We start from the raw sequence: 10,318 nt of genomic DNA, 5'->3' as shown, positions 1-10,318 counted from the left end.
GTGTTTCAATAAATCTGACATAAAGACAGGTTTTATTGGTGCATAGCATGCCCCTGATGGAACCTCAGTAACAATACCCGCTATGTTAAAGCTGGGGCCTGGGTAAGTATTTGTTTCACTGTTATGATTAATTTCAACAGTCAAATATAATATTTCTCTTCCTTCCAGCAGCAATAAAGACAATAGAATCCAATACTGGTCGTATGAGGTTTTGTTTATATATTTAAATAACCCAATGAAGTTAGTAAAGCAATGTGAACAAATAATAAAAATGTGTAAACAACTTTTTCAATGTCAAATCAAATCCTTTAAAAGAAGTGACAATATGAAATAAACCAAACTTCTATTTTCACAAGTGTTAAACACACGTTAGGGAATTAAATAGGAAAATGTAAAAATTTACAACTCAATAACAAAATCTTACACTTTTGGATTTAACCCAAAAGTGTTAAACACACGTTAGGGAATTAAATAGGAAAATGTAAAAATTTACAACTCAATAACAAAATCTTACAATTTTGGATTTAACCCAATGAAATACTCTCTATATTCAGTAACAAAACAGTGGGCCCACTTTCCCGCTATCACTCACACACCCACCCTACGTTGCAGGCCTGAGGGTTTTTCCCAGAACGCGACGGGTCCCGCGGTATGATGAAACGTCGTGGCTTTGGCTCGCGCGAGCGGCTAGCGGCTCTCCCACGCAGCAACAGAGGAACTCCGGGCTTTTCCGGTCACCCTGAGTGCTATCTGTTTCACCTTCTCTGCGTTGAATGTCGATCCGGTTCGTGCTAGTCGCCACACATGCACATGGAATGAACGTGCAAAGTGTAATCCGCACTAAATATAACAAATACTTGCTAAATAAAGTTCTTATTAGCAAAATACAAATCACTGAGGACGGATTCACTCTAGATATACGGGATTATCGTGTAGAATATCCTTTTCTTTCGGACTAACGTAATACGCAATCTCCCTCCTCTCCTCTCTCTCCGCTCTCCTTCCTCCTTTTCCGCCACGCCCCCCTCGTCCTCCACCTCGTGATGCGTACATTAAATAAAATTATATACAAATATATAACTATATACATACACATGAAAACACTGAAATGAAACTGAATAAACAAATAATAAAAATAAAACACACACATTATAATGTAAATAAACAGATTAGTATCAAACCATAATTTAGCATCTTTTTATTCTCACTGGGCTACACCGATATACGGGTATAAATAGGCCATCATTGCATTTGCTCACTCTTCTTCATAGAAGATGCTATGTCTCTCTGAGAAGTTGCACTTCATTCACCTTTCGTACTCCTTGTCGTTGGATCTATGGCTCAAGCAGCAGTCTCTCCCTCCTTCATACACAGATATGGGTGCTTCATCGGCAGTCTTTGAAAGCAAATTCCCTTGTAGATGGTTCATGTCCTTCGTGTGAGGACATATCCATAGGCATGCTGCGTTCGTTGCTCACATTCTTTTCTGCTTCCCATTCAGGTCCTTCTACTTCCAGGTATGAGGCCTCGGTGATGTGCGTTGAGGGAGAGCAAGGAGGTGTCATGAGGGTAGTTTTGCCGGGTGAATCTTTGCAAACCTCTTGTTCCTCCCAAAGCAAATGTCTTCCGGTAGAGTTACCATGCTCTGCCCCAGACTCTTTCTTTCCCAAGTGTAAGTGCATTGGAAAATGGTCAAACGGTCGATAAAAGAGCGATGTCTTTTCCCCCTGGGTCATACACAAACACACTGTCATGAACCATGCTAGACTTGCACTCTGTTTTGATGCTGTTTTACTGAACACTTCCGTATACGTACATACGCATATGTAATAACCAATAAGAAAGCTTGTTACAAACCCATATACTATTTATCACATCTTCCCCCTTGTTGGCGAAGTATGTTACTTTTTAACAAACAAAATTAGATCAAAAGTTCAATTACACTGCTGATAACATCACAAACATAAAACATTATGCAAAATGAATCTTTCCACAAATAAATTCTCTGTAATGCATTAATTAGACAACAAGAAAAGGGAAAATAAAAGTGTTTTGAATCTGTATTATGACTGGTAGCGCAATGGCTTTCTTATCACTCGCCCATACCGTGTGGTCTTAGGTGACACTACATGTTGTGGAGTATGAGGCACAACTGCCGTAGGTTCTAAGGAAGGAACAGACGTTCCTTGATTCGCCTCAGGTGATTGCTCACTTGGAACCCCAGGTAGGTGACTTTCCTCAACATCTGTTGTGAGGCCAGGTAGATCTTGTTCATGTTGAATAGCAGTATCACCTGGAATGGCTTGGAGATGTTTACGATTCCTGCGAAATTCTCCGTGGTCAGTTGACACATAGTATTACGATCCCTTTCGTCAACGGGAACAGAAGGCCACTGGAAGCATCTTCCCATCATGCTCTTGAAGCAATGCCCCCCCTATTCCGTAACTGCTGGCATCGGCCGTGACGACTGTTGGCTTGTTCACGTCGTAATATGCCAGCATTGGTGCCGCAACTAACATTTCTTTCACTTTTGTGAACGCCTCCTCTTGACTCTCGTACCACCTCCACACTGTGTCAGCTCTCAGTAGCTCATTCAACGGCTGTAACACTGTAGCGCTGTGTGGCAGGTAACGGCAAAGGTAATTAATCATACCCAGCATCCGTTTTAACTCAGTCAGATTTTGGGGTTTGCTGAGGTCCCGGATAGCACGGACCTTTTCTGGGTCGGGTCTAATGCCCTCTTGACTGAGACAATGTCCCACAAAACCCAATTCCTTCTGACCAAAAATGCATTTTTCCTTCTTCAGCTTCAGCCCTGAGGCATGGATAGCATTCAGCACTTCATCAAGTCTATGGTCATGTTCTTCACGAGTATGACCATATCTGCCAGAAACCGCTGGCAGCATCGAGGCTAGAAAAGACTGTCGCCCCTGCCAGTTTAGAAGTGATGTCATCCAAGGTTGGCAAAACATACTTTTCACGAATGACGACTTCATTTAGTCGTTTGAGGTCGACACATATTCTAATGTCTCCATTCTTTTTGGCGACCAGCACCATTGGGGCATAAAACCCAAACCCCACATTACACCTGCACATCGCCGTCCTCCAGTGATAATTTGGTGGCTGTTCTGTAACGCATGAATCTCTGTTTCCACTCCAGCCATTCGCTCGGCCTTTCAAACGGGAAACTTTCTGGAGGCGAAAATTTGAGCATATTCTCGACTGTGCAGCTCTTTACTTATAGGGGCAAAATAGCAACAGTCTGTCAGAGTCCACTGAGCTAAGATCCCTCTTCTGACACCATGTCATAAACCACGCTAGACTTGCACTCTGTTTAGATGTTGTTTACTGAACACTTCAAAAGACATGGACATGAACATGAAACAAAAACAAAACCCAAACCCCACATTACACCTGCACATCGCCGTCCTCCAGTGATAATTTGGTGGCTGTTCTGTAACGCATGAATCTCTGTTTCCACTCCGGCCATTCGCTCGGCCTTTCAAACGGGAAACTTTCTGGTGGCGAAAATTTGAGCATATTCTCGACTGTGCAGCTCTTTACTAATAGGGGCCAAATAGCAACAGTCTGTCAGAGTCCACTGAGCTAAGATCCCTCTTCTGACACCATGTCATGAACCACGCTAGACTTGCACTCTGTTTTGATGCTGTTTTACTGAACACTTCCGTATACGTACATACGCATACGTAATAACCAATAAGAAAGCTTGTTACAAACCCATATACTATTTATCACACACACAGCATCCATGGCCCTTGCTATCATGACAGCCAGACACTGAATTTAAGCATCAAAGCCTGTTTGGACGCAGTTGCAACTTGTTATAGTGTTTTTTATTCAATGATTTCGTTAACAGCATTCATTTTGAATCAGGTAATGATTTAATCAGTGGTAAAATTCATTATTAATTTAAAATATATACATAACAGTTTACATGGAAACGGTAATGCGAGTAAAACGCCATATTTGCGTGATCTTTGAGCATCTGAAATAGATGTCGCTCAATTGGGACATTAAAAATATACACATCATTACTAAGTACTTTGAAGCACGGCCTCGAGTACCTTATTGCTAAAATATTAAAACCAAAAATGTATGTATTGAAATGTTACTTTTTGAAGCAAGTTCGTTAAATGCTGTCCTTCCGCTAAAAAGAATTTTCCTGACAGCAACAGTAAAGGGCAAAAGAACATTCCGAACATGCCTCATCTAATGGAGCTTAAAGGTGACATATCATGAAAATCTGACTTTTCCAGGTTTTAAGTGCTATAATCAGGTCCCCGGTGCATCTACCAACCAAGGAAATGTGAAAAAGATTAACCCAGTAACTTTGTTTTGGTAAGCCTTTTTCTGCAAGCGTCTGAAAAAACAAGAGCGTCTGATTTCGCTCCCCTAGTGATCGACATACAGCGAAAAAGTCGCTGGCAGTGTGAACGGGGCTTGAGTCATTATAATCACGGCACGGCATCCCAGTATGGTAGGGGCGTAACATTTCCATCACATGCTTGAGGAATTCGGCCAATCACAACGCACTGGATAACTGGCCAATCATAGCACACCTCGCCTTTCAGACCGATGATCTTTGTAAAAATCGACAGTTTCAGAAAGGCGGGCATGGAGGAGCAACAATAATGTACACAGTATGTGGAAAATAATGTGTTTTTTTAACCTTAAACCGCATAAACATATTCCAATACACAAAATAATGTTCTTTTTTAGCAAGGTCATATGACCCCTTTAACACCATATATGATATTTTCTCACACACACAGGTCCCCCTGCTAAAATTCGCATTCCAGGGGATAAATATCATGTTAGTTATTGGAGTCAGTGTTAAACAGTGTTAAAATAGCCCAATTCCGCGGGAAAACCGCGGACTTGTCAACACTGATCAACACATCTCCGCATGAGAAGCGTTTATTAGACGGGGGAAGGGCGGGGTCTCAGAATTAAAGATGAAAGATGCAACATAACGCCAGCAGGGGTCACTCACACTTCATTAAATAAATATCAAACAGTTAATTCTGCCGAAATACATAATAAATGAAACCGTTTTGATGCTATATTATTGATTGCTTATGTTGCTAAGGGTGTTGCTCAGTGATACACAGAACCTTTGGTTGAAGCGGTCATCAGTGCTGTATTGTGAATAAAACACAGCTGCTGACCAATCGGAATTGAGGAATGGAACTAACCGTTTTATAATGTTTAATATTTCCTGCATAATTACGTACATAAAGAAGAAATATATTTTGTGTTGGATCAGTTAACGTTACCTGCAGCTGACACACCCACCTTAACGATTTAAATATATTGCTTATCCTGCCCAAAAAGACCATAAACATTGCAGATAACATCTTAAGTAAAAATTTATTTACATACACATAACATAAAAACGAATCCTGTGTGACTGATACCTTCAAATCGGGTGATTTTAGGTCAGTGTTTTGACTGGCGCTCTCTGCCGGTAGGGAATAGTAAGATGGCGGCTGTCGGCAGTTTAGAACGCAATGAGCGATCCAGTCATTATATATAGATCAGTGGTCACGCCCCATTTTTGAACATAGACGTGAAAGTGCACTATCCAAATTTAAATTATTATAATTAAAGCAATACAGATCTATGGTTGGACTCTTTTTAAAGAAGAAAATCAGCAGATTATTGTAGAAGTGGAATCATTTCAAAATCTGAAAGTATCAAAAAGTTATAGAAGTTTAAATTTACTGCAAAGAAAATGCACTGTACAATTTTTATTTTATTTCATATAAAATATATATTTTGTAATATTTTAGGTTTAGGTTTAGGTTTAACTCTAAAATTGCTATAAAATTAAAGCCTTATGTCTAAATAAGTTATGTTCCAAATTTGAAGTTGATATAAAAAAAATTGAGGTTCCTGTGAGATTTTATTTAGGACGTTATACCACAAACAGCCACCGGGTGACACCCAAACTCCACTGAATTTTTTTGATGCATTTTTCTGTCATAAATGTCTAAATTTCTATGTCCATATTACTTCTATCACAAAATAATCTTGAGACTCAGACCTTTCCAACGATATGTATTTTGTCAAGATTATAAAAAGGTTTGATTGTAAAATACCTTATACATTTTGTAATATGACACATGACACCGCCCACAGGGGAGGAGACGGGCAAAAGATTTTAAAGTACCATTTCAATGCCAACGCAATGTCTGATTTCAAAATGGTTTTCATAGGATAAATTTTGAGTTTTTAAGCTTTCAAATGATATCTAATTTAGGGTGATTACTAAAATATTTGATAGAGTAAAAAGGCAATAAATTATGTAATGGCTGTGGGCCCACCGGTGGGCCGGTGACACTTAAGGGGTTTTAAACAGTCAACAAACACACAGAGGTTTTAACCAATATTAAGAAAAAAAATTTTTTTCTAAATACTTAAATGTTTGTTGCTATTTTTTAATACTCAAAGACTATTAATATATCACTGTTGAGGATATGTAGCCTATTTAAATACACATTGTCATCAACCACTCACAAACTTAAAGACACAAGAAGTAGTTTGAGACTGTTTGCAGAATCCTTTTGGCAGACTCATTAAAACTAACCAAGTTATTTATTTTTTTATTTTTTGCACAACCCTCAAATATCCAGAATGTGACTAAATAAAAAATGGCCAACAATCATTTACAGTTGAAGCAACTTGTGTGCATCCACATAATAACACAGTGAGTAAATTGTGCTCGTGTAAACTATGCATTTATTGTATGTGTGTCAATTAGATGCTGGTAAATTTACCTTGTGTGACGCTCCATCTGACCAGCAGCACAATGTGTCCAATCTACAGTCAGATCCAGAGAAGTGTAAGTACTTATTCATTATAGAACTAGTTGGGAAAATAAAATAGCATTTGTAATGATAAGTATATATACAGTGAGTGCCCTCCACTAATATTGGCATCCTTGGTAACTATGAGCAAAGGCAGCTTATTTGAGCCTTGTTAGACACGACTGGAACTTCAACAGATCTGGCTATGGTCAGATGAATCTAAAAAAATGAGCTTTTTGGCAGCAAACCCACCAGATGGGTTTAGTACAAACTTTTTTTTTTTTTAGTTTTTCTGCCAGAGGTCCTCTTGTTCAGATGCATGGCATCATGGATTCTTTCAAATACCAACAGATTACAAATCTAAACCTGATTGCCTCTGTTAGAAATCTTGGTTGGATCTTCCATCAGGACAATGATCCAAAACAAACATCAAAATCAACACAAAAATGTGTCACAGCACAAAATGAAGCTTCTTCCATGGCCATCTCTGACCTGAACCCTATAGAAAATGAGTGGGGTGAACTGAAGAGAAGAAGCCCCAACATAGAGCTGGAAATCTGAAGGGTCTGGAGAGATTCTGGATGAAGGAATGGTTTCTGATCTCTTGTCAGGTGTTCTCCAAACTCATTAGGCATTTTAAGAGAAAACTCAGAGCTTTTATCTTGGTAAAAGGATGTTGCAATAATTGGGTGCAAATAATCGTGGCCAACGTGAACTAGAGAAAAACATTTATTTCACAATGAGATTTTCCCCTCACTTTCAATTGTTTTACTTCAATGAAAGTTTAGAATTTTGTGAATTTTCAAATCAAAGGGATAAATAATGCAGATTTATTTTCACAGCCATATTTGCTCATATTTACCGAAGGTGCCAATATTAGTGGAGAGCACTGTATATATAAAAATTAAATTGTGAAATATTAGCAGCTGAGAGATAAAGTAGCACTTTATGAGTAACAAGCCAAAAGTATGAGATATAAAGTTATTTCCCTTCATATTGGCTTGTGGTTACACTAAACCAACCGTTGATTTTAACTTTAATTTGCTTGTTTTTATTGGTTCATTCAAGCAGTGTGTTCTGTATCAGCTGATGATGAAAAGCTCTTGCACAAGTACAACGCTGCCAAAAACTGCCTCTCTTTATGCACTGGTGAGTGGATAAATCCTTTCAAGACAATTAACTTACTGCTTTCTTTGGTCCTATTCTGTGTTTTATTTTATTTTTCTGCTCTGTTACTTGTAGTCAATAATCATAGTTTTTCAGTTAATATCGCTAGAGAGATTATCAATTATGGTTTTAAACATAATTTCCAGGATTTGTATCTACGTCTTGTCAGCCCTGTGAGGATGGCTGGACAGCACATCGTGGAAAGTGTTATTTCTTCTCCTCTAAAAAGCAGACATGGTTTGAGAGCCGTGATTTATGTGTAGCATCAAAAGCTCGTCTCGTCTCCATAAACAACAAAGAAATACAGGTGAGGTAGAAAAAAAGTACTTTACATACAGTGAAAGATTAAAAAAAACACTTTTTTCCCTAAAGAACAGCAATAAAGTAAATGTTCTCCATCAGGATTTCCTGGTCTCTAAAATTAAAGAGACACACTGGATTGGTCTCAATGATCTTGAAACGGAGGGACACTGGGTTTGGATGAATAGCCAAACTCTCAGTGAAACTGGAGTACAGTAAGAATATATATGTGAATGAGAGCTGGGCTTTGGTTTTCTGAATCTATTGTGTATTGCAGTATGTTGCATTGCAGATATTTGTTGTATTTTCTTGCCTGTTTACCTATGAATACAAAAGACTGAAGTCTGTTGTCTTTTCTTGAAATGTTAGGTTTAATGCATTTTGCATTTTAACTTCACTTAAACTCCCTGTTTCTGCTTCTACAGGTTTTGGCACATGAGGGTATCTTGGCCGAGTGAACCGGATAACTGGAAAGAAGACGATCCTTCTGGAGAAAACTGTGCTAGTCTGGGATATTGGGAGGGTTTTTTGAATGAATGGTTTGATAATTCTTGCAAAATGCAGAAAACGTTCATCTGTGAAAAGAACAATACATTCCCCCTAATTGATGATATCTAAAAGAGGAAACACCGTAAATACACTTAGATTGACGTTCATCATATTAATGCTTTTTCAATAGTGAGCTTTCATTCAGGATCTTTAACAGATCAGTGCTTAAACAATAAAAGAAAGCCTTACATCTTTAATTTTCCATTTTTAATCTGCAGTTTTTAACTGGTTTTAGTGTAGCAGCACTGAAGGGGATAATTGGCATATAGGTTTACAACTAACTGTTGCAACTAATAGGCCTAGTGGTCAGTTAAACCTTTAACAAAAATATTATTTGAGGACTATGACAAACTCATTTTGTACTCGTTCTGTCAAATTCATAGCACTCACCTGACGCAGATACTATTAACACCACATCAGAAATATGATGTAGGCTTATTTGCATTCATGTCAAAGTAATTAATATCAGATGCAATTCAGCAACACAACAGAATATGTAAATGCACGGATGTATTATTACAAGTACACCAATTAAACAGCATTGCTAAAAATGCTTCTGTATGTTCATCTTTTTTCACATAAAAATGTTTTGTTTATTCTATAATTAGCTATTATCTAAAATATTAGATATATATGACCCAGGGCCGGCTAGCTATAGGCAGAGCAGGCGATTGCCTAGGGCCTCGGGCTTTGAGGAGGGGCCTCCATAACCTTAACATCCCCTATATGCTAGTCCACCAGTCAAGACGGGCAGCAAATTCTAGCCTCATTGTTCATTGGATATAGTTGAATTGTCACTCATCTGCAATTAAACCAATTAATGTTGCCGTTTCAAAGCGGGTCCCGCCTTCTGAATGTCTGCGTAACGAACGCATCCATCAGATGCCGCAAACTGTGCGATGCAAACGGCTAAATAGGCACGCAAAGAAGTACAGCTCCTAATGCAGGTGTGTGAGTTGTCGTCATCTATTTTAGAGTGATTGCAATGTATTCTAAATATAAACTTGTTCTGTCCATCAGCATCATTTCTGGACAGATCATTTACCGGTTTATTACGAGATTAAAAAAGCGCGAGCGCAGTTGACGCGCCCAGACGCGATGCTTTGAATGTGCGCATACAGTGAATGACATCGCATCGGGAGCTGACTGTCAAAATAGCTACAGAAGTAAAAGCAGATAAGTTTGTATTCAAAGTTAAAAAGCAAACACACTAGAACATTTTTTTGAGGTTTCAAATAAAGTACCTCAAATGAGTATCTTCTAAACTCTGCTGATGATACTATACATTACTGCTCTAACATAACACTTATAATTTCAGTTTCAGCTAACTAGAAAATAACTTTTTTTCTGCTTAGTAGTCTTTCTCTTCCACTTGATTTGTGTGTGTGTGTATATATATATACATATATATATATACTGTATATATATGTCTCATATTTATTTAACAATGCAATACATAATATCATATTATT

General features: G+C 38.2%; 1 protein-coding gene across 1 annotated transcript in view; it reads left to right on the top strand.

Moving 5' to 3' along the window:
* The first annotated feature begins 4,221 nt into the window (after positions 1–4,221).
* Positions 4,222–10,318, top strand: part of LOC107734014 (uncharacterized) — a 23,307-nt gene continuing 17,210 nt past the window's right edge. Inside the window, exons 1-6 of the mRNA XM_016545870.1 lie at positions 4,222–4,246; positions 6,785–6,865; positions 7,899–7,979; positions 8,144–8,304; positions 8,400–8,512; positions 8,723–8,874. Coding sequence (XP_016401356.1) covers positions 4,222–4,246; positions 6,785–6,865; positions 7,899–7,979; positions 8,144–8,304; positions 8,400–8,512; positions 8,723–8,874 — 613 coding nt within the window. The remainder of the gene's footprint in view (positions 4,247–6,784; positions 6,866–7,898; positions 7,980–8,143; positions 8,305–8,399; positions 8,513–8,722; positions 8,875–10,318) is intronic.

This window comes from Sinocyclocheilus rhinocerous, unplaced genomic scaffold (assembly GCF_001515625.1).
Source record: "Sinocyclocheilus rhinocerous isolate Xijiao unplaced genomic scaffold, SAMN03320098_v1.1 scaffold430, whole genome shotgun sequence".
NCBI lineage: Eukaryota > Metazoa > Chordata > Actinopteri > Cypriniformes > Cyprinidae > Sinocyclocheilus > Sinocyclocheilus rhinocerous.
Note: the sequence above shows the minus strand (reverse complement) of the source record. Positions and strands in the feature narration are given on the sequence as shown.